This window comes from Rhea pennata, chromosome 2 (assembly GCF_028389875.1).
Source record: "Rhea pennata isolate bPtePen1 chromosome 2, bPtePen1.pri, whole genome shotgun sequence".
Taxonomy (NCBI): Eukaryota; Metazoa; Chordata; class Aves; order Rheiformes; family Rheidae; genus Rhea; species Rhea pennata.
The window spans coordinates 160196599-160224462 of record NC_084664.1 but is presented as its reverse complement, the minus strand read 5'-3'; the positions used below and the strand labels follow the sequence as shown (position 1 = coordinate 160224462).

Here is a 27864-nt window from a genome sequence, read left to right as displayed (position 1 = left end):
TACATCTCAAAGTAAACTTTGGTCCCTGAACTCTTTGGAGACCATGACTGAAATCGTAGGCCAGTTAGTACGTTAGACACTTTTTGCTTGCAAGTGTTAGAGGGACTTTGCTAGTTATTCATGATTTGACAGATCAGTGGCTTGTCCTACTTGCTTTACAAGTCCTGAGACTTCAACAGCTAAAGGAGGCAGTCCCTTGAAAAGTCCATTTCCAATTCAACAGTGGTTGAATTGTCTGTGTCTAAATTTTCAAAAACTTTCAATTTTTAACAAAAGAACTAAAGCTAGCAATGAGAGCTCTTTGGATTGAAGGATACTGTGAATTAGAAAGATCTGGAGGTCACTGAATGCTGTACAACTACCAAAATAAATTCTTATTTATGACTTTAATCTGTGCCTTTATTGCTATGCTTAAGCTGATGTTACAGTACCTTTTTAGAAATACAGCCACAAATTAGTAACAGTCTTGTAGTCATAACTTAGTTTTAGTAGCTTAGCAACAGGAACAAGCCAAACATATATTACACATTTTTAATTCCAACTTGCTCTTTGATTTTTTTTATCCATTATCTGCAGCTTAAGAATTCAAAATTAAGCAGCTAATGTGTTTAGAACAATTTAGAGAATCCAAAAATATTGCAGATATCTTGAGTCTTGGCAGGCTGACTTCAACTGAGATGGTATTGCTTGGCACTTTCTAAAGCTTTGACCTCTATAAATCTTCGTTAACCATTTTTAGAGACTTGTTCAATCAACAATTCCTCCCAACCAAAACTTCCAGCTCCTTTAGCGCTCCATGTTCAGTCCAGGGGGCTTGAGAAACCAAGTGATTTTTCTACTGCTATTTTGGATTTTCTCTATAATTAATGAAGACTAACCCCAACAACACAAATTATAACCTTGGGTGTTACAGAACCATGTAATATGTAACTACAGTATGCAATGGCACATGAGTTTCACTTGGTAAAGGTATAATAAACTTCCTTACTGGTTGCTTTCTCTGCCACATTTCAACCATATATTACAAAACTCCATAGCGCGTGGTGAGGCCTTTCCCTTCGGAAACGTGTGGTACTTAATACTGCTTATCTGGGAGAGGGAATTAAAATGCCTGCTATTGTTTATAAATGATAGTGTATTTTCTTCCGTTATTGAGCTTGGCTTGTAAAGATTAAATCTCTAAATCTCCTGTCAGTTCATAAAGGTTCAGGGAGAATTTAGCTATGTTTTGGAAAGGCTTTTGCAAAGTATTTTGAGTGAGTGAAGGTGAGGCAAAATTAATGATTGGGCTGATGGAAACTTAAAGGAACTGTTAGCTTTTTAAAAGTAACCTGGGCAGCAAAATTAGATTACATGACCTCTATTAACAACACTTAAAATTATTAATAAACATCAGTTTGATAACTTCCTTCAGATGATTTGGAATGTAATTAAAGTACAGTTTGGCTTGTAAGGCAACTGGTAAATCCATTGGTTTCTCTAAAGATGGGATCCACGTGCCTGTGCTCGGTAATGGGTCGTGGCTTCTAGCATGAAAAGCTTGATGTATGACAGGTGAGTAGTGGTGTGGTGGCTGCAAACATGAAGCTTCATGTTTTAAATTGAAGACAATAAAAGCTTTGCCAAGCCTTTGCTATTGCTTCAAAGGCTTTTCCCAATGCTGTTGAGTGCTTGTGAATAGTTAATAGGCACAGAAGTGACTGTCAGCCCCAGAACTTTTCCTTGCTCTCCTGCATGAATTATTTAATGCCTTACACTCTCGCTTTTAAAAAGAAACAAGGTTCGTTTACGTAAGGAAAAACGCCAGCAATTTCTCTGTCCTGTTTACCTGTGTCAGATAACTTAAATGTATGGATGTGTCTGTATAAAGCAAATACTCCATTTGGGTTCTTTGACGTAAGGAATGCATCAGATGAGTGATACTCTCCCATCAGTCACTGACATATCTCAACTCTAATGCTGTGTAAAATAGCTTCCATTTCTATGTATTTCATACGTGAGCACTTAGGTGATGGCGTTGTGTGGTTATGCTATGGGAGTTCATGGGCTCTTGTCGTAAACATTAGCTGTTCTAGCATTAAATATTCAAGTTGGTGGTTTTAAGCTTAACTCTGTACATAATGTTCTTTTTAAGGCAATAACACTAAGCAATAGTATTTCAGGAAACTGAATCCTTCAGTGCTAATGAATAGTTTGTAATAAAGAGGCTGAGCAGAGCAGAATGCAGTAGGGTATTTTTGTTTGGAAAAGAAACGCTTTCTCTCATTATATACTCTTGAATCAAAAGGATGCTGGAGTTACTGCAGCATTATAAATGTGTGATAGTCAGTTGGGGTTTGGGCTGTCATCTTGCTGTTAAATTTTTCTCATCTACTGTAGCTAAGTGCTTTATCTCATCTATAAAATTCTTCCAGCCTAAAGATTAGCCATACTGTGCTTTAAGGGTCTTGAAATCTAGTTCATGTGAAATTGCCAGGATGGAAAAAGGGTATTAAGCAATAATAAAACTGCTGATTTGGGGGAATCTTGCAGTGGTTGCTGACAAGTCATCGTCCCAAATAGATTTAAAATTACGTGATGAACTTCATACTGAAGCAGTTAGTTTCCCTATTGAACCGTTGCATTGATACTCGTCTAGAAGAATGAATGTAGGTGTGTAAGAGATTATGGAGATGTCGTTAGAAACCAAGCATGAAAAGTTAAAGATAAGTTAGCTTTTAGCTATGTTTCTTCAAAGGAATTAAAGTATCAGTTGCTTGTTCAAGTCAGCATGGAGGAGGCTAGTCTTAAGGCTAAGCCTGAGATCAAAGGAAATCTAAAAGCCTTAAAGAGCTGGTTGGGAGAGAGGGGAACGAAGGAGTCGGATGAGCTTTTAGAGACTGCCTATAATTCAAATAGAACAAGGCCAACTGGCCCGAAAGACCCTTGCAGATGGAGGAATCTCTTCAACATGAAAGCAGCGCTGGCTCTTCGTTTCAGCTCAAGTAATTGAACTTATTTTGCCTCTCTATCAGAGCTTACATACATATTTCTTTACTATAAGTGTATAACCATCTTTGATTCTCAAAGTTAAATCTTTGCATGCGCCAGCTCCATGCGGTTTTCTGGGCATAGCTTCATTTCATCCTGGGGGTGAATGGCAGGACCTAAATTCCACCTTGGAAGAATTAGTGGCTGGAGGGCTTGACTGGTCCTAAGAGAGGACCGCAGCTGACCTAAGGACAAGAACTGGATTTACAGTTGAACTGAATGTACTTTTTCAGCGCTGTTAACTTTGCAGTTACTGTCTCAAAGATCATGTAAAGTTTGTATTCACATCTCGAGTGCCTGAACATATAAAACTGCAAATACTGTGCCTTTGAGGCAGGTGGCCCTAGAAAACTTTCACACTTATCACTTTTTAGTTATTGTCTAAATTTTATGCCCACTAAGGGATTGTGTAAAGATTAATGGTACTGAACTTTTTTTATTTTTTTACCAGAAAGCAAATCTGTAGGGCTTTCCTATCATAAATCACTTTTCTCTTACATAAAGGAACTTTTGACCTAAAATAAAGTAGCACAATTTTTGAACACATATAGTATTTAACGGAAGGTTTGATTGACGATTCACTTAAGGCAGCTTTAAAGGAACAGAGCTGTGCCACTCTCCAGGTTTCGGCATTCTGGCAGCAGTACACATGTACTTTATTTTCATACCAAAGCAAATGCCACATGATCTGACAGTTGTGCAAAAACTGTCACTTATAGAGCTTTTTGTTATAACAAAGTTCTGTTTGTCCTTAAATAACATTGACTATGGGCTTCAGAAGCATATACCAGATTTTCAGCTGGGGTGAGATGAAGATTCAAGCCAGCTTAAAGATCTTCCAGGCTATGCAATTTTGGATCAATAGCCTTGCAAGGACAGCAAAGTTGAATGTAAAGGAATTCGGGGGATTCTCCCATAGCATGAAATGTTTCCTATTACTTAGCAGTAGGTAATATTTTTATTCCTTTTTCTATGGCTGAATAAGGTCTACCAAGAAGCTGCTTCTAAAATAAGTCAAACTTGCTCTTAATGCTGGTATTCCTCCTTTCAAATCTCTAACCGGACCTTGATCTTTTAATTATGTACCATACAAATGTTAGCATATATAATTTTTAGCATAAAGAATGTTTGTAGTAAAGTTTTCTTGTGAGAATACTCCTTTAAATCCTCAAAAAGTTTTGAGAGTTTGCAGTTTGAGGTTAGTGTGGGTAACCATATATCGCATATGAGAAACACTAACACATCTGAGACTGTGGATAAATAGAAAAAATACTGCATATAAGACAAAGCAAATGGTGTAAAAACACACACTGTTAGCTCTTAAAGGAAGGTGGAGATTCAAAAGCAAATTAATTTTGTTGCTGTCCTTGCTCTTGAAATCCTTGTGTCTGCAGAGATTGACGTTTCTATGTGGCATCTGTGACCAGAGCTTTAGGCTTCCAAAAATAATTTATCATCTCCTAAGAAGGGAATGGACTTCTATCTTATGCAGATACTTGCTTCTACCAGTAAGTCTTTCTTGTCCAGCATGCTGCCTCCTTTATATATTAAGTAGCCAAGATTTAGGAGAGTTTAAACTTTCTGGAATGACTTTAGAGTACGTTTGCAGAATCTGCAGAACTTTGACATCTCTGTTCCCTTCCTTTTTTGAATATCTTGTTCTTCCCTGCCCCAAGTATTAAAATAGCAGAAATAAGGACACCAGTAGGCTGCTTATGGGACTACATTAAAGGATTTTTAACTTGAATATCAGCCAATAGCTTTTAATTTTTTTCCACAGCCTATGGCTCTATCAGTTTATTGTTATCATCCTTCATACCTCTCTCTTGCACGGGATCATTGCGTAGCCTTGCAACTCCTGCTTCCCACCCATACTGGACTGCCAATCCACTCAGTTAGCGTAGGCAAGATAGGTCCAGAGGTCTGCATTTCCACAGAGAAAGTTGGAATACAGCCCTAGGTTTCCTTCTGTTTTTAGAGGGAGAGCTCCAGTAGAAAGGGTTATTTACAGCATTTAGGAAGTGGAGGATTCGTATAATATTAGTTTTCCCTTATTAGTCGAGTTGAAACAGGGCTCCCCATTCCTGTGCATAGCGGAGCGGGGATGGGGAAAAGGGGAAGTGGGGCCTGTTTAGACCTCCTGAGAACGTGCTAAAATTGAGTGGTTTTAAACACATTACACAACCTCTTTTCTAGTCTAAACCCTTCCTCTTGATATGCTTCCCACCCACATCTACTCATAGCCAAACTTGCCAAAGCCCTCATCTTACTGGACTTCCGTCCAAACATATTCTAGGAGAGCAAGCACAATAGGTGAACAGTTAATACATGTACCATAAACTTTAAAAAGTGGCTTTGTCAGTGATAGTTTGAGCTTCAATATGCTGTTGAGAAGTTGTGTTTGACCTTCACCTGTGACTTACAGGTATTTATGCCCTTAGGAAAATAGATGAAACACAGTAGTGTTTCCATGTTCCTTATTATGAAGTAATTGCCACCCGGGGAGTTTTCCAGCAGGCAATTACCTTTCCTTTACTGTAAAAAGAATCCTTTCAACTGCTTTGATGCTGGTGATGGAGGCTTGCAAACGCAGAACTGAGAGCGAGGCACCTAGCTTTCGAAGCTGCAGCGTTGCCGTGCTACTTCAAGACTCAAATCAACGGTTTTCTATTGAATGTGGAATTAATTGGGAAACAGATTATGAAAAGAGAACAGCGGAGAGCTCCGTAATGAACTGGAGCCTTATTTTTTCAAGGAAATAAAATCAGGGCTGCTTTTTGAAATGCAAAGAATGTCAACAGGCCATTGCCAAATCACGTCATGCTTTAGCAAAGCTCGTTTCAAGAGGATTGTCAAGGCTGCAGCCCCGTAAGCCTTGTGCTCCTTTGAGGCTCCTGTGTGCTTGGTGCAACAGCAGTTTTGTTGTGATGCCCCGTCTGGGACCCCGTTTTAATGGTGCTCTTCTAAACCAGCAACAGCTGAGAAGGTTTCAGATGCATCTCCTTACTACTACTTCGGAAGAAATTATTGGGAAAGTTTTGAGCTGCTGATTCAGTTCAATGGTAAAACTTCATACAAATCCATTTCAACTAAACAGGGATAAATCAGGTCACATTTTATTTGTGTTGGCTTGGATAAACCCCCAGTAACTCGTATCACTCCATAAATATGTTCCTGTGGATGAAGTCTTGAGTAGCAGTGGTCGCAAAGCAGCACATAGGCAGATTTTTCCCTGAACAGACAACCAGCCTTACACTGTCTTCTCCTTTGGTGAACTTCAGTAAGAGCCTCATGGTGTTTTCTTGACAGCATGGTAGATTCAAGATATTTAACCTGAATGAAACCTGCTTTTCTACGGAAATAAATTGGATTTAAAATAGCTTCAGCAAGGAAGCAAGCATAACTTGTCCACAATCAGAACAGCCTGAAAACCTGAATTCTGCAAATAGGGGAAGATGAGTAGCTAGTGCAAGGGAGCTGGTGGAAGGAGGGAGGGAGAGGGAGAGAGATCTTTGGCAGGGGGCAGTGATGAGCAAGTAGTGGCTGGTGAGAGCAATAAACTATATGGTGAGCGCTGCTACAGTGGTTGGTGAGTCCTCCTGTATCTTGAAACTGAAAAGAGATTCGAGTCTTCAGTTCTTTGCCACCTCTGTTTTGGAGAAAGGTTTGTAAGCCACATTCCCACTGTTGGGAGAAATACTCAGCAAACAAGGTTTCCCCTTTCCAGTTGCTGTCTTTGGAAGTTGTTCCACTTTGTATAAAACTGCATAAACATTCTGCAGAGCAGGTTTTTAAATGACCGTAATGTCACTGCGGCGTCTGTCCCGATGATGGGATCCCTTAGTAAAGCTAGTGCTTTATGAAGTTGTTTCAGCCTTGAAATGCTCCTTATCCAAACAGGTAGGGCGTTCTGAAAAGTGCGGGTCTGGATGCAGGTATCTCCATGGAATTGCATAAACAGAAGGACTCAAGTCTGAATTTCTGTTGGTGACCACTATCTTATACAGCGCTATAACGAAGTTAGAGGCCTCCTTGCAGGTCCTGGGCAGGCAGCCAGGAGAAACACGCAGTGTGAGGACAGAGCTGCTGATCTGGTTAGGCACAGGCACCGAGACCCACTTCTGCATGCATCCTCCACGCTACATTTTGCATGGCAACCAAAGAGAGACTTAAAAAATAAACAAACATGGTGGAAAATTAAGCTCTGGAGGTGGAGCGTCAAGGATGGCCTTTAAATGCCCAAATTACAACTACATCATCCTCTACCCTCAGATGACAAAGTAGAAGGTGTTTTCTTGCAGCAAGCTCTCTGCAGAGAGTTACCTGGGAGCCAGAACTGGAGCCATAAAGTACTGCAGACAGGTGAACAGAAAGGATCAGCTCCTGCTGTGTTCTCATGTACACAGTGCTTAATAACATGAATTTCCTTCTTTTACCGGTTGCCTGCGAACAACAGACTTTCAGTAATTTGGTCTATGGGAATTGAGACCCCCACGGACAACATGCAAACTCCAGAAGTGTCTTGCTTGAGGAGAAACAAGTTTTTGCTCTGGAGCTGTTTAGTATCTCTTGCAAATCTTATATCTGAATGCATCTACTTGAACTCAATATTTTTCTTTAGAGGCTGACAATCCAGTGCAAACACTGCAGAGTTCATAAAGGGGTCAGGAAAACTAATATTGAATTAGCGGTTCTAAAATTAGCATTAAAACTTGCTGCTCTAGAAGAAAACTAGACGAATCTAAGCCCAACAAAATGCCCCTGGCACCCAGATAAATGATTGTTTACCAAGGATAGGTAGTTGCAGTAGATACTGTTGCAGCATTGGGATGTTTTTGCTTCCCGATTTGGAAAGCCTGGTGTGGTGTCTATCCGAGCCAGACATTTGCTGGCAAGGAAAAATCATAACAGGCATACCTGCTGTCTCACATACAGTACATCAGGTGACTTTAAAATGATTATTTATCGTATCCTGATGCAGCTTAGGCAATTTATGTAACGACGGGATGCGGCTGCAGAACCATCCAGGCCTGTGTTTTGCTCCAAACTGGAGCACGACTGAAGAACAGACGCGCTGTGTTGTACTCTTTCTTTACCCTCCCCCTTGAGTTATCCAGAGCGTTACAAAAATAGGTTGGTTTGCTAAACTGCAGTGACTGTTTATTACCTCCGTAGTAGTTCTGTACTAAACCTGCCTTTTTAGAAAAACTGCTAATTCCAAGGGGAATTAATAAAGGGATTTAATCCTACTGCTAAAGCCTTTGCAACAGAAAATCGAATGCTGCTTGCTTTATGCTGTTTTTTTTTTTTAATGACAGAAGAGGATAATTTTGTCATCAATCCAAAATGAAAATTGTGCTCTTGGATTTGCATTGAATATCTTTTCTCCCCCCCCTTTTATTCAACAAATAGCAACATGCAAGAAACACATTGACGGTCCCGTTCAGCTGGGACTGTCCTGGTTGACAAACCTGACCTGGCTTGCATCGCAGAGGTCATCACCACCACCAACTCGTGCCACCAACAGCAGCGTTGACATCCCTTTCCTAGTGCTTTTCCCCCATTGCATAACTGCGGAGGAGCTGAAGAAGAGAGTATGTGGGAGCTTAAGTTCATTTGGAGACAGTAAGGAGAAAAAGGGAAGAGGCAATCAGCTAAAAAGCTGAGGGTGGCTCTTTCTCTGTAGTTTTAATCACGGAGGACTGTCTAAGCGCTGCCCCCTCCTTTTCTGACATAGCTGGAAGTTGGGGGTTGTAAATCTTGCGCTGGAGATCCCATAGGTTTGGATAGCACTCGGCATGTGAGGGGTTAACGCAGATAAACGCAGAGGTTTTTTTCTGCACTATAGATTCCTACCATGTTGATCTAGCAACTGCATTTAAGATAAAATTTCAAATGTTTTTAGATTGCAGCCTTCACTAGACGCGGTTGGTACAACTTTCTCCATGTTAGGTATTAAAAGATTCTCGATTTCAATCTCAAAAATGATTTCTTGTGCTGGAAGACTGAATAATGCCATGCTGTTGAGTGCACTTGTAACATCTACATAACTTGTTCAGTTCCTTTACAAGTTCAAATGATAACAAAAAGGTTACAAGTGATGTAAAGTGGAATGGTTTCTCACAATATGATTTTTTTTAAAAAAAACTGGCCTGGTGGTTCTGTTCTGCTTTATCCCTATTAAGGAAGCTAATTTTGATAACTTTCACTTTTAGGAAGAAAATATTTCCTGTCTTACTGTTGTATTCCACTTCTTAACTTCAGAGGAAGAGGTTTTCAATGGTAAATTTACTCTGACATGCGTAGCCTCACTGGCTGAAACATAACATGTGCAAGTAAAGATTGCAATAAAAAAATAGTCTGCAGTATGAAGCCGTTTTCATCTAGTGTCATTACATTTCATACCAAACTATCGATCCTGGTTGTTTGGTGAAAATGCCTCCCTGGATCTCGTTATCCTTCATGCAGAGTTGCAAGTTGTATTAGTTTTTAAAAGTTCAGAAAAGAGTGGGGAGGCCACTCCTGAGAAAGCAGTAAGCGGGTTATTTTGGAATCCTGACTTAGATTTGGGGGGTTAAGTTCTGTTTTAACTACTGAAATTTATTGCGTGTGCAACTTTGAAGTATAACTGCCGAAGCTCAAAATATTGAGGTGAAGGTGGTTTTCTTTTTTTTTGCCTTATAGAAATACCAATATAATCTTTTTAATCAGCCTTTTTTTTTTTTTTTTTTTTTTTTTGAAAGGATGGATTCCTACTATAAGGCTTTACCCGAAAGGAAGGCAGCTTCCATCATGAATAGCTATAGAGGGCAGAGCATGTAAAAGAAAAGGAGAAAATAAAAAGTGCGGTTGAATTAAAACTATGTGTATGATAGTCCTTTTACCGGCATTAATGTGTATAGAGCTTATTGAAACAACTGGTAAACTGCAGTGTTTTCCTGGAGCAGTGATCTGACTAAGTAGAAAATCATGGATCCAAACTAAAACCTGCAGTTCATTTGTTGAAACAAATAGGAAAAGCACTAATAGGATTTATGTTTCACTGGATGTAGCTATATGAGGAATTAGCCTCAATAAAGGCAACTGCATAGAGGAATGTAGTTTCTCTTTAGGAGCTTAGTATGGGTTATTTTCAAAATTCCCCTTTTTTCAAATATACAATGAATAACGATCTAACAGAATCGGGGCCTGTATTGATGTATCCAATTCAGCAACATTTTTCAAATAGCAAATAACTTAAAAGTGAGCGTAGCGTTTGGTATTTGAGTTTTCGCTGGCGGGGCATCCCCACTAGCACGGTTGTGACAAGTGATCAGCTGCTGCCAGTGTGTTTATTCCAATCCTAAACAAGCGGAAAGCATAACGAGTTGTTTTTTTTTTTTTTTTTTTTTTGGCAATGTAATAACAATTAGCAATGCACTTTTTTTTGGGGGGGGGGGGAGGGTGTTACAGTAACGATGGCTTTTTGGTAGGCTTTGCTTATGAAAAGGAAGTAAAAAAGCACTTTGAGACTGCATGACATGCCTGGCCTCAGGAGTGTGGGTAAGATCGTTTGAGCTGTTTAGCCCTCTAAAAGTTTGGGTGTTTCCAGCTGGAAAAATGCCTTTTAGAGTACGAAGGTTAGACGAGGTACCTGTAACGTTCGTTAGCTATTATATTTGGTTTGCTTTAGGTCAGCTAGGATAATTATAGAAGGAGCTGCAGGCACTTCTTGCTGACCCTTAAAAGGACCACGCGAGCGGGATCCCTGCTGAAACGTTCACGATTTACTCCTGCTCTGCGCTCAGCGTCTCGTACCCGGCGTCGAGGCTGGAGGAAAGCGGCTCTCCTTGCTGCTTGCGATTCGAAGGAGGGGATGCGCTGCCGACCGCGCTCTGCGTGCCCGCCGCACAAAAATGCTTTCTTTTGGCTACCTTCGAGTCTGCTCGCCGCCCTTTTCCGAGTTCCGTTCCCGGATATGCCGCCCGAACGCCGCGTTGAGCTAAGTGTGCGCCGGTCGCTTGGTTGGCAGGGCAGACCGGCTCCTTTAGGGTCTCCTAGGATCCGGGGGGGTTGTAGGGTAAAAAGGCCAGAGCAGCCTCTGGTGCAGTGAATGGGAGTTTAACCTCGAGGCAGTCGCTTCCAGGCCAGCGGGTTTTGGGGTTTTTCTCCCTCTCTCCCTTTTTTGCTAGAGCAGCATTTAAAAAGCCTTCACCCTGTGCAGTGAGAGTCTCATAAAACATGAGCTGTCCCCTCCCGGCCATGCTCTTCATCTCCACCATCAGCCGGGTCCTTCCAGGGGATGGGAGAGGGTCGGTTCAGCTTGGGCCGAGCGAGGATTTGGGGGTGACGGTAACGGTTTGGCTCTGCTTGGAGAGGGGGAAAGAAAAAAAAAACGTTAACGCTGGTTTTTGGTTCGGGTTTGGGTCAGCTCCGCGTCTGGTCAGGTATTTGCCAATAATCCCGCAGGGGCGACGGCGACGCTGCCGCGTGCGTTTTAATCACAGCCCCGGCGGAGATCAGTGCGGCAAAGCGATTTATTGACGGCGGCACTGATGCGCGGCGGGTGCCGGCGCTGCTGCGTGGGGCTTCGAGCCCTGCAGCTTGCTTAACTGGCCAGCTGCGTTCTGGTGGCAAAGCGACGTGTTTCGAAACCCTGATTAATAAACGAGAGGAGAAGAAAAGTCAGGGCAGGCTTCCCGAGGCTCGGAAAGGACGGCGCGTGTAACGCAAACAGCTGCGGTGAATCGGGCGCAGCGATGGAGAGGAGCTCTTGGCAGCCCGACGCGTTTGTCGCCACCAGTATTCTGAGTATAAAAGGTTCAGTTTCTGGTTTAACTAAACATGGCACTTTCCACAGGACCGAATGTTCTTTGGAAAAAGAAATGCCATGGTTTATGGTAAGGATATCATTCTAGGCCACCTTTAGGAATTGCTAAGCGTCTTTACTATGACAGTAAAGTCTAGAATAGCAGTTGATCCTTTGGTCCTTCTCTAGCCAAAGTCGTATATGCTGCCTTTGGTTCCTCCTTTTCAGCAGCAGAAGGAGCAGTTAATACTGCTACATTTGTCTTTAGCTGTCTGTTAATTTATTGTGTGAGGAAGTAGAAAGCTGGATTGTTACAGGGATAAGAAGTTAGAAATGCTCTTCTGTCTGAATTATATAGTTACTCCTGTAGAAGTAAGCTAGTAGAAGGGCAAGAAACTTATAAATAAAGCTTTAAAAGCTTTATTGGACAGCATTGGGGGCGCAGGTTTAGCTCAGTTGGTTAGAGCGTGGTGCTGCTAATGCCGAGGTTACGGGTTCGATCCCCGTATAGGCTACGCTGACGGTTGGACTAGATGATCTCCAGAGGTCCCATCCAACCTTACCACTCTATGATTTCATTTGTAATCATGCTTGCCGCCTTTCAGTTTTCAGCTCTCGTCCTGTTGCTTTCCCTCTTCCCTTTGCACACATACCTTTGGCTCCCTGTTTTTCCCTATATGCTTCTCTTCCCTGACAGAGCGCAGTAAAACTGTTATAAACAAGGAATTGTCAAGGAAGCTGCATAAACCTTTCTATAGGTTTGGCAGAAGAGCAATATAGCAGCAGAACTTAATGAAACACTGATGACTCCCACCCTTGCCGAATATTAGGAGGGGAGGATGGTAGTAGGAGGCTGAGAAGCAATAATTGAACCGAGACGGAAAATGGGAGAACTGGATGGTGATAAAATCCTGCAAGAGGCCCACAACTCATTCCTTCAATGCCATTTTTCAGAAACGGTATTTATCCCAACGTGGTTGCTGCTAGCGTGCTATTGCATGGCTAATATCAAAAGCTATTTCTGTTGACAGGCAAAACAGCTTTGCTAGGAGGTGATATTACTCTTCTACAGCTTAAAAACACCTCCAGGACTCTCTGTGTGAAACAGCACACTAACATTTCTGTACTTAAGCTCTTAGAGGAAGAGAGCAAAAGCATTATTTGATTACCAGTTTAGTTGTTCAAATTTTTCTTTCAAAATGGGTGGTTCTTACCCTGACTGGCGCGGCATGCAACCGATGCTATCAAGCAGAACCTGTGTTAATAGTTTGCAAATTCCTGGAAACTTTCTGCTGTGAAAGTGTGACTGGTTGGCATTTGGCTTTTAAGGAAATTAATCGTGCACAGGTTTTCCAACATCTCTAAACTATTGCATCGTAAACTTTTTCATTTCTTTCACCTCAAGATCCAGCTTTTGTCTATAACCTTGTTCTTCTTCCGACTTAGCATGACTAAAGCAGAAACGCCGGTGCATTTTAAAGGCATGAAACTGCAGTAAAGGCCTTGGACGTGTCTGGTGCACATAGCAGATGCCTATCGAGGAGGCAGCCCCATCCTCACTTTGTATCACTAGAGGCAGCAACAGCCCAGGCGAGTGAGGCTCGAAGCCCAGCACGCTCAGCTGTTGTATGGAGAGATCCCTGCTGACAGGGAGCTAAAAAGCAGAGGGAAGAAGATGGACTTTTTGCAATCTGATGATCGTTTATGCTCAGAAAAGCATGATGAGGATGCATAATGAACTCATTTCTGCTTATAAATGTAGGTAGTGCCCTGACAGCTTCTTACAAATGATGCAGGCTCAGCAGAAGTGCTCATATTTGGCAGACAGAAGAATCTCAGGATGAAAATTATAGTGGGAAGCTTTAAGTAACTCTTGATACTGCTCTGATTTCTTGTTCTGTTTATTACAGTAAGTCATTTGGAGACACAGAGCAAGTATAAGATGCCTGGCAACTTTTTAACTATCATTTTTCTGTAGAAAGGTGATTGCAGTCAAACACTTTCTGGTACTAATTGTGTATTATTCTTTATTCTTTTTCTTCTGTATTCTTCCACTTGCACGCTTGTAACTGAAGTGACCCTCGTGATCACACGTATTGGTCACTATAGCTTTTCCCCAGTTTGTGGTATTTGTGGCGTGTGCAAAACAGCTTCTAGAAAGCACTCGGCTCGAGCAAATGTGGTATTGTAATACAAGCTGGGCAGGAAAAATTTAAGAGCAAAACTTCCATATGAAGCTGAAGTCCGCTCTTATGTCGTAGTTTCTTGCGCCGGTCGCAGTTCCTCTTTCAGTCCACGGGTTACAAGGTGGTTTCTCATGGGTGCAGTATATTCAGCCGTACTCAGTACGTACTGCATTGCAACCTAGGCGAGCCCATGGCAGCGCGAGGCCAACGCGTGTTGGCTGAAGGACGTTTTTGGCAGTTCAGAGGCCCTGCGCCTTTGCTCTGATGTTAAAAATCTTGATGGGAGGCAGCAGGAAGCGGGAGGGTTTGCGATTAAAGTTTCGCGTCGAGACAGTTGTCTAAATCAGCGTGCAGCCTCTGTGCCTCGTCTCTTGGGAGGCCAAAACGCACGGTGACTCGTTTTAGCCGTCAGGGAACGGGTAGGAGCGTGCACTTCGGAAATGATTGCAGCAGCCTTCTGAAATCCCTGTTCCTCGGCCAGCTCCTCAGAAAGCCAAACCGCGGAGCTTTCCGTGGTTCCTGCGACGCTGCCTGTCCGCCTTGGCGAGCAGAGGCTGGGGTTTCACCTGCTCGGCAGGCTCGTGACCACCAGCGCTTTTGCTTGCCCTGCTCTTCAAAAGACAAAGCGGCTTGTGTAACCGATACGCTTTAAACAGATCAATGCAAAATAGATACATATTTTTTAGCAATATCCAGTATTTTGTGTGGGACAAAAAAGGCAGAACACAGAGTATTTGCAAAAGCATGACAGCTTCTTTCTGGTAGCACGGGGATTTGTACGGTGTTTACTTTCAGAGCGTAAGCAAGCCTCTAGGTGATGATTTCTGACAAATGGAAGCAGGAGCTTAGCATCCTATTCCCATATCAGATCTCATTGTTAAGCATATAAAGACCTCTTTTTTTTTCCTCAATAGAACTTATCCAAAAAAAAAAAAAAAAAAGAGGTTTTGAATAGAAACTGCTGCATGCGACCTAATCTTTCTGCCATGTAACTCGTGACCTCCCGCAGCCCTGAGACTGATGGTGACACAGTGAGCATTTCCTGTGAACCGCCAGCCCTGCGGGTCCCACTATTGTTGGGCCCTTTTTTTTTTTTTGTCTGGGAAAAAAACAAACCCTTATTTACTAGAAGCCAGTGTCCTGTTTGTTTGTAGCCGGCTGGGAAATGCCACGGTGCGAGAGTCTCAGTGGCAGCCGGCGCTGCGAGCGCGAGCCGCGGCCGGGTGTTTTGCTCTCCGTCTCGCTGATTCGTCTTGACCTGCTCCCTGTTCAGTTCACGGCACAAAACGTATTTACCCAGGGTGTTGTGCTCTCCCCCCTCCCGCTCGCTGTTTCCTCAGATTAACTGTCAGTAAAAACACTAAAGAATTACCTTTCATTTATTATTCCCCCCGCCAAGAGGTCGCCGCGTTGCTTTTCCGAAGCTGCTGCGTGGAGATTGGCGTTCCCACAGCCTGTTTTGCTGGAGCCGCTACCTGCACAGGCGGACGCGGCCTTGGGAAACTGCGGGCGAAAGAAAGGAGCAGCGTTAAGCTGGTGATGGGATGCAGCTGCTTCGGGCTCTTGAGCCTCCACGCGCGTCCCGGCAGCCTCTGGTAAAAACGTTTGCTCTTGGATAGCTCTCCGGCTGTACAAAATCAGCCCCAACCCAGTTACAGCCTCTTCTGGATGTGTAGAGCAGCTCGCAGTGGTTGAGACATTGTGTACTTGGCTGCTGGATTTTGTGGCGAGGCAAGCGCGTATGGGTGACAAGCTTGTGCTGCGTAGGACTTCCCTGACGCCGGGTCTAAACCACGGCACCGCTGCGTCTCTTTTTGCACGTCGGACACGGGATTCTGCCGGGCTGCTGGCCCGGTGCATCACCTCGGCAAAGTTTATTTCAAATACGTGCTGTATCTGTGTCCTTACTGCTAGGTGGTGGTATCAGAAGGAACTTCTTGGTGTCAAAATATTCCCTTTATCTCTTTGTTTCTTCATGTCCTAATCTTACCTTGTATGTCTAGGGTGCCTTCTTCACTGTCCTCCCATTTATTTATTTTTTAAAAAACTATTGGATGAAATTGTTGAGTTGTGTAGGTGTAGTAACATGTATATACAGAGAAAGGAACCATTAGGGTAAGTAATTATCTTTGATTGCTGAACACCCTTCGCAGTCATGATTTCTATGGAGTTGTGTTGATTTGAGTTCATCCTCATTGTGAGGCAGCAAACTTTTGAAAGATATAAAGATATAAATAAATGCATACATATGTGTGTATATATATATATAAAAAACATGGTTTATGTGTATGTATATATATAAATGTACGTATTTCAAATTTCAATTTCCTTATTTATGTTGCTTCTATTGCCAGACCATGTCTGCCGACCTAAATATGCATGTCATTTGTGTAGACACGCATATACTAAAACCAAAACTGTCTCTTTGAGGGAAGAATGTTTTGGGGTTGGATTTCTTCTCATCTGTAACCTCTAACTTGCATGAAAATGCCTAGTGCTGTTCTAAAATATTAAAGCAACCCAGTGATGATGGGGTTGGCTTCATCTTTGTAGGGCTACAAAGATGATCAGAGGGCTGGAGCACCTGCCCTATGAGGAACGGCTGCAAGAGCTGGGCCTCTTCAGCCTGGGCAAGAGAAGACTGAGGGGGGATCTGATCAATGTGTACAAGTACCTGAAGGGAGGGTGTCAAGGGGACGGGGACAAACTCTTTTCAGTTGTCCCATGTGGCAGGAAAAGAGGCAATGGGCAGAAATTGAAGCACAGGAAGTTCGGCCTGACCGTGCGGGAGAATTTCTTCCCTGTGAGAGTGACGGAGCCCTGGACCAGGTTGCCCTGAGAGGTTGTGGAGTCTCCTTCTCTGGAGATCTTCAAGGTCCGCCTGGATGCAACCCTGTCTAACATGCTGTAGGTGACCCTGCTTGAGCAGGGAGGTTGGACTAGGTGATCTCCAGAGGTCCCTTCCAACCTTACTGATTCTATGATTCTGTGATGATAGGATAAAGGTCCTGTAGACTCTGCCTCTATGAAGCTTGAGTTTTATGAAGAACATCTACAAAGTAAATTCTGATGTTTTATGGGACAGTAGAGGAGCTGCTGGGCACCTCAAGAAGCTCTTTCCTGGAAGACCCATAGCAGAACATGGCTGTGAGCCTCGCAGAACTCTGGCTTTCCACCATTACTGCAGAGTGCAGATGCTGGAGGTGACAACTAAGTCTATACAGAAAGAATAAGGTCTTTCTGACATCAGAAATTTTACCTCAATGTGGAGTGGAGATTTGCTTTGCTGCATAGACAACAGCCTATCAGTAACAAATCTCAGCTTTCACAGAATGAGAAGAAATGCAAATGTGAGTTTTGAGTAACTAAACCTTTTACTCATCACTGAAATGCTCATATTATATCACTGGTTAAATTTCCAGTAAAGAAAAGTCATGCGCTTCACTTAATAAATGATAACTATTTGAAATGATAACTATACTGCATACAGCTGTATGCAAAAGCACACGGCGATTTTACAAACCGTTAGCTTACACTTGGTACGTGACTTGCAAGAGCCCTGCCACTTAGGTTACCGAAGTGGTCCTGTCGCATGATATTGTGCTCGTGTTGGTGGTTCCTGCTATTATACAAGTTTGAGAATACGAGAATTGCTCCTGTTTTGACTTGAATATTATCTCTTTCCTGTTTACTTAGAGGTGCACTGTAAGCTTTTTAGAAATTCTTCCATTTTTCTTGTGTGTGCTGCTATTATTTCTTGTATAGATTTTTATCGTAATCTCTTTTTCCAAAGATAAGTATTTTGGCTTCTAGAGCATAATTGAATAAAAACATTGAAAAGATTTGTCTAAAGAAGGCTCTCCAGCTCTATTTTGAAATCACTGAGATTCGTGTCCTTTACTAAGCAAGCTATTTGAAGGTAAATATTTGGATTTAGGCTTTTATTTGTAACATGCAGATGCTAGGAAGATCAATCAGTGAAAGTAAAGCCTGCTCAAGGAAGCATTTCAGTGTCTCCCTTCTGAGTGTCACGTGGAAAGGTAAGACTCCCTCGTTTTGGGCATGTGGCAGAGGTTGGGTAACACTCCTTTTTCCCTTTCTTCTGCCAGCTTGTAAAATCAAACCTAATGCAGGCCTTAATCTCCATTCTAGTTATTACATGCAAAGCTGACCTTGAAAGTACCGAAATCAAAGTAATGCTAGCAGGAAAAATCACCATGGTTTTCTTTTCAGGAATCTTAATGACATTTTAATGACAGTTGATTAACTGTGGCTAGAAAGCCTACAAAAAGCACTACTCGTTCCAGTTTGGAAATGTGCAGCTTTTACAATTGAGGGAAAAATATTTGCAAACAGGTTAGATTAATTCCATGTAGAAGGAATCGGTTTAGATAACTCCGGCTGGCGTTCAGATTTCTGCGCAGCAAAGCGTCGTTGCAGACTGCGGACGCCCGGTAGCGGCAGCGAGGACGTGGGGACGGGGAGCTGCGCCAGCCGCCCGCGTCCTGGATGCCCCCTCCTGTCGCTGGTCCCTGCAGGAGTCTGCACTCGCGTTCCCTTGTTGTCACTGCTGACAGCGAAAAGCGAGAACGTTTCTTCCTCCTCGCCAAGTTGGGTGTCTCATTGGTGACTGCGGTACTAGAAGAGAGTCTCTAAATTGCATCTGTTCTGCTTGTATCTATCTATTTAATGGCTTTTATTCACGTAAGAAAACGTGGAACATTTCCTCTCCTGCATCTGCTTATGTACTTGGGAAGGGTAATGAAGTCAGTGGATCAAAGAGGATGTTAAAACCATGGGGGAGATGAAGGTTTTCTCCGCGCTTTTGTTTGCCGTGCTGCCCCGGTGGTTTGTGCCTGCTCGTAAGAGAGCCGCCTGGTGCGGCGGCAGGTCGAGATCTGGAGGAGCCGCACTAACACCGCGGCTCCCTGATCGTGCTCTCTAATCTGAACGGGCTCCCAAAGCTCCCGACGTGCCCTGCTGAGTACGTCTCTCCGTGTTGCTGGCTAGATGCTAAGATACCACCAACCAGCCGGTAAAGCTAAGCAAGAGCTGTCAGGTAGCAGTTTGAGCCGTGATGTGAACAAGGGGGCACAGCGCATCTGGGCAACCGCGGGCCTTTCCTGCGGACCTAAAACCTAACACGGAAGGAGACGATGGTGAGATGGCAAACGCTGATGTGGGGCTTTGGCCTCAGGTACAGGTCTTCAGCTGTGATGCTTGCTTTACCCATTCTGGATGCTCATGGGTATGTTTGGTCTGAAAAGCACGTTTTGGCAAAGTTCAGAAAAGGCAAGTCTCTTCTAATAACTCCAGACTCACCAAGGTGACTGTCGGTAGCTTATTAAGCCAGCAAAAGTTGATCCAAATTGCTTGGTTATGAATGCCGTGGTGGGCTGAAGGGAGCACGCGAGGCACAGGTTGATCTCACCAGCAAAGGTCGAATTCTACTTGCAAACATGGTGTGTGGTTTTGAATAACAAGCATTTTTTCTTTACAGGGGTAAAGACACGGAGCTTTTCCATCTCAGCATTAGATGAACTAAGCAATGGGCTGTTTTGTTCTCGATGGTTCACTCGGGAGCATGTTTAAAAGGTTACCTGGCTCGTGCTGACGAACCAGGGAGGCAGATTTCACATGACCAAGCATAGCATCTCTTGTGAGCCAGTCTGCCATCTGCAGGCCAGTATTTTCCATGCTGGAGAGGTGTAGAGCAGGGCTTTTTATTTATTTATTTATTTCCTACCTCCTGTGCAGCTTTCCATCCCCCAACTTTATCATCTGCAACAGGTTTTTGCCCAGGTAAATACTACATCAGCATCCCTACCCCACCATCACCAAAATAAAACTCAACGCACACAGCAAAGTTCAGCATAAATGGGATTTCTCGGACAGCTGTAGCTGTAGCTAACTGGTGATGTGACTGTTAGATCTCTCGCTTTTAAAATTTTTATTTCCATGGCTTTTGTGTAGCTATCGTTACCTTCTTATCGCCCAAGTATTTGAAAGATACACGGACTGCGTGTTTGTTGGTTCCTTCATTATTAATAAGAAGTCTAACGGAGTTGTAAATTTGGGAGGGATTTTGCTATAGGTAAATTACTGCTCAATTTTCAAAAGTCTTAAGAAAATGTCATGTATAAAGTAAAAAGCTTTGTGCGTACCACATAACCTTTAAATCATTTTTGTCTTTGTTTTAGGTCTTCCTGAACAATACTACAGCCTCACTTGGTTCCTTAGCCCTATCCTGGGCTTGATCTTCACTCCGCTTATAGGTTCGGCTAGTGACCGCTGCACGCTGAGCTGGGGCCGCCGGCGGCCTTTTATTCTTGCTCTCTGCATTGGTGTCCTCTTTGGAGTTGCACTTTTCCTTAATGGCTCTGTTATAGGTAAATAACGAGGAATCATCACCTGCATATTTTTCTAGCCAACATTATCTGATTTAAGATTTTTGTTAGAAGCAGAGATGATGATGTGCAGTTGATTAACTTACGTTTAAAGGCTTTAGAAACCTCCACAACATTTGAGCTGTCCATCTGAAATGTTTTCATTCTGATTTGAAAGTTACAGAGTGGGTCTAAGTATTGTGCAATCGTAGCTGTAACTGTTAATACAGAGTTATTAATACAATGGTTGCCAGCATAATGTTTGCAGTTGCTGCGATGAATTTGGTCGATCCTTGACATGGGAAAATTGTAGCAACCTGTTCACAGGGAAATGTTTCCTGTTGTGATCCATTTTCCCTTTAATGCATATCTGGCAACACATCCTGTTTCCAGCATTATTTCAAAAATTATCTTTTCACTTTTTCTTGTTCTTTTCTTAGACCTGGTATTGAAAAAGTCCAGAACACGGTTAATATTTGTTTATCAAAAACTATGTGGGAAAATAATTTTTCCTGAGCCCCCATCAAAGCTGATAAAAATAGTTTCCCTTGAACATAGTTTACTACAGAACCTAATCTACAATCTAAGTCTCTTTGTAAATTTAAGGTAGGAGAGGTGACAGCAAGTACATTTGGGGAAATGTTTACATCATGGTTGGTCTGATGCAAATGAAAGGAACTTAACACCTAATAATATCCTCTTGGCTCTCTTTTTTGGGTTAGATACAGCTCTATTGTGAAAAAGTTTTAGTAATTCAGGGAAACGAGTGGAACATTACTTTGGCTCAGTACATTAGCTTTTCAAAGCCAGGTTGAGATGCCATATGATAGCTTTTAATTTTCTGCAAATTACAGTGGACAAACTGTTCCAATTAATGACATTTAGCTTATGTTTTTTGAACTTAGCCAAGCAGTAAGTATGAAGTAAGTATTTGAAGTTGGTATCATATGGTATCATTTATACTTTGTTGTTGTTTCTGCTCTAAGAGTTATTCCTCCTCCAGTAGATGTATATAAAATGTTAAGATTGTGGCCCTGGTGCAGAGTTTTACTTGATAGCAAGCTCTTACTTCCACACGTTAGTTTAGGTCTGCTGTCATTGACACTGGCAAGCAAAGCTAACACAGAGCTTATATTTTTATTTGGAAGTATCTCACCTTCTAATAAATTAGTGCAAAATATTGCATTCGGTTTTCCTAGTTTTTTGTTACATAGTAAGTGCAGTGTATTGCATTGTTTTCTAGAAAACCTATGCTTTTCAGATAATACTGTGCTACTTCTGTCCAATGAAATGTCTTTAAAAGACTGAAGTTGTTGCAGTGCACTGAGAAAGTGAGCTACATTCTTTAGGTTTCCATTCCTGGGATGTGGCTGTTGTAGATTTTGAAAGAATAGCCTGTCCTCTTCCAAGAGAGCTTGGTGTGAACTCAGGTGAGAGCTATTGGTCTTCTGTAGACCTGTTTCCAGACTAGAAGATGGAGATTTGTCACCAACATTCAGTTCACATCATCAGGTATGAGCCATCTGATCTAGCATTTAGAGCAAAAACACAATATGCTAAAGGAGTATTAGTCTCTCTTTAGTTGAACTTTGCTAAATGGTGGCTTGTGCCACTTTTTCGAGAGAAAAAATACTGCTTACCAGACTCTCAGAAAGGGGACTATCTTGAGGTTTCCAGGAGAAGGCCACATTTGCAACCAGATTTCCTTTTAAGTGGACCTTGTATTTTTTTTTATTGTATGACTTCTTCCCATTGTATGTTCACACTTTCCTATCCTTAATCTCCAGCTACTTAACGCTCCTGATTTCAGCTTGAGACTTCAGGAAATGCAGCAAAACTGAGATACTGGTGGTATACTATCCTTTTATGATACCCTTTTTCATAACCTGGCCTCTGGCAATAGAAGTCTTGGGGACCGGAAGAAGGAGCACAAGAGTGTGCTACAAGAGTGCTATTGGAAGGTTTCTCCTGCCTCAGGACTAATACCAGCATGTCCAAGGAGTCCAGATGTGTATAGATCTTGTCTAACTGTTGTTCTCTCCACCATATGTTCTGTTCAGGTTTTCTACAAATCTGACACTGTAGATGTTTTCAGCTAGGTTCAGCCTAGTGTGGAACACTAATAAACTTCTTCAGCATTCAGAAAACTTGGTATAAATGAATGCTGAATATGCAGGAATCATAATGCTTGAGGTTTAGATGATTTTTAATGGTTTACCTGGTTCATCTCTTTCCATAATTGTTTTCGTCCATTATGTTAACAGTTTGAACAGTATTGTGCATGTGTAACATCTAAATCTCTCTGATTCAAGAAATTCATGCTTTTGCAAACACTTTCTGTTTTTGAAAATCTCCTGCTAAATACTATTGCTGCTTTTCTACTCTGTAGACCAAAAGTACTTCATCCCATCCTATCAACAGAAGCTGAACTGATGCTTTATGCAGTGACCTATAAATACCTTCATGTTGCTTCATCTTTAGAGGTTTTGTTTACAAAAGTGATCTAGAAAATTGGAAGTTTAAGAAAAGCAGATAGTTTAGGGGGAGTAAATTCTACTTCATGCTGTTGTACTGCAGTCTGTTTCATGTTAGGCACCATGTGAACTGTCAGGAATGCTGCTAGCAGCAGTTACCTTTGCTTGTAACTCCTAGATGTAGTACATAATTTTGGATGCTCTCCTCCCTCACCACGGCTGTCTTTTTTTTTTTTTTTTTTTTTTTAATAAAAGTCTTCAATATTTGGGGAAAAATACACGCAAGGAAAGTGAAATAGTAACCAATGCTTTCAAAGGTTTAAGAGGTGCTTTAAAAATTAGACTTTGAAAAATAAACATCTGTCTTAAAAAAGTAAAAACGTATCTTCTGTACCAGACCACCCATGAAGCTCTGCCAAAAAACTGAAATTGCCATTTTATTCCGTAAAGGAAAATTTCTAGCAAGTGTGTTGGCCACCTTTCTCTTAAGGAGATTATCCTTGCTTTGAGTAGTTTTACCTTTGTGACTGAAACACTCAGATTCTTCTGTTTTTCCTCAGGTCTGGCTATCGGTGATGTCCCAGACAAGCAGCCCATTGGTATCGTTCTCACGGTGCTTGGCGTTGTGGTGCTGGATTTTTGTGCTGATGCAACAGAAGGGCCAATTCGGGCCTACTTGTTGGATGTGGTGGACAGTGAAGAGCAAGATATGGCCCTTAACATCCATGCCTTTTCAGCTGGTATGTAGTTAATCAGTGTGTCTTCTGCAGCTCTCACATCTTCCTAATGACCTAGTTGTCACCGAATTGATTTTTCCTGAACTCAGTTCTCTCTTTTTTTTTCATACTTTATCATTACCACTGTCTTACTAATACTGAAGTTCATAATGCTCTCTAGGAGAGAATATCTGTATGGACCATTGACTGTAGCATGGTAAAAAGTACTTGTAAAATAAAAATGTAATTGGGTAAGTACAAAGATCAAGTACCTTAGGAATAAAGTGACACAAGATGATGGTTAATATTATAAACTTTTTAAAGCAGCTGGTTAAAATCAGGACATTTCAGGATTTGGTACTCTGTAGCCAGGGTAGGGCAGTCCGTACCATAAATTTTAGGCTGAATAGACAGGACTGATAGAGCAGTAGCAAATTGAGACAAAGTCTATTGCCGTTTCTCTTAATCTTGATATCTTGGTATCAGTGGAGTGGGAAATAGCAGTGTAACCTAAAAGACAATTTATCATAGTACATCTGAAGGTAGGTTTATGTTTCTTTTCCGTTGTGCCCGAAGTATTAAAAATGGGCATTTCTATACTTGTTAATGAACCTCGTATACATAGAAGCATGTGAGGACAAGAACAGTAACCTACGGACCTGACTAGTGGAGGGATTCACTACTGCATCATTCATCAGCTGTAGATTCTCATTCAAAGACATGATTCTGGAGAAGTACCCTTTAAACACTTAAGCCCCTACCTTTATTTTCCACTCCTTCCCCAAATGCGTACCCTTGAGGCATTACATCTCTTTTGCTCTGAAACAACTACATTTTTCAGTCTGTATGTGCCATAACCCATTGCCTTCTTCAGGCTAAGGGAGCGGCAGTCTGTCTTGTGGTGGGTCCCTTCTTCTGCTTCTCCTGTTTGGCAGCCCTCTCTCTTGACCAGTCTTCCATGACACCAGCTCTTGTTGCTGCCTTTGCTTCCTCTGTTGTTCACCCCTTCTCAATACAACTCGAAAGTGTGGAGTTTCAGATCCTTGCAGTAGCAGCCTCAATAATCAACAAGATGCTCTTGTGCAAAGTTGTGGGTTTTTTGGTTTGGTTTGTTTTTTTTTCGGACACGTGAAAACCCCAGGGGCCTCACGTATTGGTTGTGCAGCTCTCAGCCTGAAAAGGCTTTGTTTCAAAAGAAAGACACAGTACCAAAAAATGGACCAATCCTGTGTGTGTGATCTTTGAGTTTATCTTAATCTGTAAATCCCAAAAGAAAGAGACTTTCATTTAAATTTGATTGAGGTTGTCTGATTCAAGAAATTCCTCCTTTTTTTTTAACTTTATTATTGGCCATCCAAAAGTTATGTCCTACTTGAACTGTTTTTAAATTTAACTTGGGTAATCCAAAAGTGCCATGAATACCACAATTTAGAGTCAGCAGTAGTGTTCCCAGGATTGCTTAGCCTCCAGTCAGAAGATAGTACTTGTTTTGAAAAGAGATTTTTTTTTTCTGTTAATGGTGAAAGAGGAAACGATGTGTATCCAACTTTTTGATATTTTTTTTTTTTTTATTTTTTATTTTTTTTGGAACGTCTGGGTTAAGTGATCATTGAAAGGAGACTTGTCTGTCAGGTTGAATGTGCTCTTTTGGCATTTGGGGGCTGTTGTCTGTTATTTGACAAAACTCCTTTATCTCTCCACAGGTCTTGGGGGAGCAATCGGTTACATGTTAGGAGGGCTGGACTGGACACAGACCTTCTTGGGTAGTATTTTTAAATCTCAAGAGCAAGTCCTTTTCTTCTTTGCAGCCATCATTTTCTCCGTCTCTGTTGCCCTCCATCTTTTTAGCATTGAAGAAGAGCAATATAACCCTCAGCAGGACAGAATTGATGATGAAGGGGACACACTTTCTAGTGTAAAATTCAGTGGTAGTCTCCCCCCTCTGAATCGACTGAATGTAATCAGTGAGGAAGATCCATATGGAGCCCCTATGTTCCACGACGAGGTTCAGTCAGAGCATGATCTCAATATGGAGTTCCTGGAGGTGAACATTGTAAGAAGTAAGAGTGACTCTGTTCTGCACATGCCTGATGCTACACTGGAAATTGAATCAGAGCTGCTTTTTCTGCATGACATCGAACCCTCAGTTTTTCAGGACGCTTCATATCCAAACACTCCCCACAACACCAGCCAAGAGATTATGAAGTCCAAACTCAATCGCCTATCTGCTTTCCTCAGGGACAATGAGAAAGAGGAGGAAATGTTGCTTGATAATCACTTAAATGAAGATAAAGTCCCAAATGCAAATGGCTCCCTACCAAAAGAGTTCCTCAACGGACATGCTAGAATCGGCATGAAGCAATCTAGTACTTCAAATTCCATGCGAAGGCGAAGGCACATGTTCTACCGTCAGCCCTCCTACACCTTCTCCTACTATGGCAAAATAGGTTCTCACCGCTATCGTTTTCGTCGGGCCAATGCCATCGTCTTGATAAAGTCCTCACGCAGCATGAACGATATCTACGACATGCAGAAGCGGCAGCGACAGAAGTACAGACACAGGAATCAGAGCGGCACAACAAATTCAAGTGGAGACACAGAGAGCGAAGAGGGGGAAACTGAAACCACTGTCCGACTCTTGTGGTTGTCAATGCTAAAGATGCCAAAGGAGCTGCTGAGACTGTGCGTTTGTCACCTCTTAACTTGGTTTTCAATCATTGCTGAAGCTGTGTTCTATACAGATTTCATGGGGCAAGTCATCTTTAAAGGTGATCCAAAGGTAAGAGAACAGAGTTGTGTTACCCATTGGTAGACCTGCTTATAGTTCCTCATTTCTGAGATGTGCTGATTAAAAGCAAGTGACTTTGCTTTTGTTTTTGGGTTTGTTTGCAGGCCCCATCTAACTCAACTGAGTTACATGCCTACAATGCTGGAGTTCAGATGGGATGCTGGGGACTCGTAATTTATGCTGCTACTGCTGCCGTTTGTTCAGGTGAGAGAGTCTGCACAACTAGACGATGGAATGAACCTTATAAACATACTGCAAAATAAATTATATTATAGGTATATGTTGTTTTGCTTCAGGTAGCATCCACCTCTGCATTTGAGGCAATGGATACTTTGCAAAAGCATTTCGCATGTTCATGATGGGAGAGCCTCCTTTAAGAATCAGTATTAAAAAATCCCTTCAAATATAGAGGTGGACATACGAAAAGGTCTATCGAATGGCAGAAAGCACAAAATTGTATCTGACTATATTGAGTGGCATTTAGCTAGTCATCACTAAACTAGAATTATGCTTGATCAAAAAAAAAGTTAAGCTTATGTAAGAGAGTTCTTAAAAGCAAAATTATATATTTCTGAGACAAGAAGTTTAAAGTCTATTTCTTGCTTCCTAATAGCAGCTAAACCAACCACAGACCTTAGCAGTAGTGTTTAGGCTTAGAATATAGACTCTAAAATTCAGAGCTTTTGGCACACTTGAATTCTGTCTTCTGCAGCACATGTGCAAGCATGTTTCGGCAGATGCGCGTCATGGGGACAGCTTTTGGTGAATTGTTTCAAATCAGAGTCCAGGCAGACAGCTTATTTCTAAGCGCAAACCGAAATGTGGCTGTAAAATTAAATTAGCTGGTCGTTTCATTTGGCAAATGTGTTTGCATTAGAAACAGAATCTACTCTGTGTCAGAGCTTAGAGCATGTCTGCACTGTTTAAATTACTAAATAGATAACTTTAACACACTCCAACTGAGTGGACCAGGATCCGTTTGAGCCTTAGAGCAGCAAGTTCTGCTCCAAGTTCTGCCACCACCTTGTGGTATGGCTCTACGCAGGTCTCTGGAGTCACGTCCGTTCCCCTGCTCCTGGAGCAGCGATACGTCCTATCCCAGTGAGGACTGAGCTATGCCACTGAGACGTGCTGAACACAGAGAGCGTGTCCGAGTCCTAAACAACATATTGAGCTGTCACAGTCATACCATAAAACTTCACTGAGTAAACTGATACACGTTTTGTTCTCCATCCCTGCAGCGTTGTTGCAGAAATACTTGAACAACTATGACCTTAGTATAAAAGTCATCTACATCCTGGGCACGCTGGGTTTTTCTCTGGGCACTGCAGTCATGGCTATGTTCCCCAACGTGTACGTCACCATGATAATGATCAGCACCATGGGAATAGTCTCCATGAGTATTTCCTACTGCCCTTATGCGCTTTTGGGACAATATCATGATATTAAACAGGTACGTGAAATATTTTGATCGAGGCAGAGCGTTCACGTTTCTC

The 27864-nt window shown here is 42.1% G+C and overlaps 1 protein-coding gene across 4 annotated transcripts in view; it reads left to right on the top strand.

Moving 5' to 3' along the window:
* SLC45A4 (solute carrier family 45 member 4) overlaps positions 1-27864 on the top strand; it is an 87701-nt gene that overhangs the window by 53158 nt on the left and 6679 nt on the right. For all 4 annotated transcript variants that reach the window (XM_062570697.1, XM_062570696.1, XM_062570698.1 and 1 more), the window contains exons 3-7: positions 20205-20393; positions 23425-23604; positions 25284-26359; positions 26473-26572; positions 27610-27821. In XM_062570697.1, the coding sequence (XP_062426681.1) occupies positions 20205-20393; positions 23425-23604; positions 25284-26359; positions 26473-26572; positions 27610-27821 (1757 nt within the window). The remainder of the gene's footprint in view (positions 1-20204; positions 20394-23424; positions 23605-25283; positions 26360-26472; positions 26573-27609; positions 27822-27864) is intronic.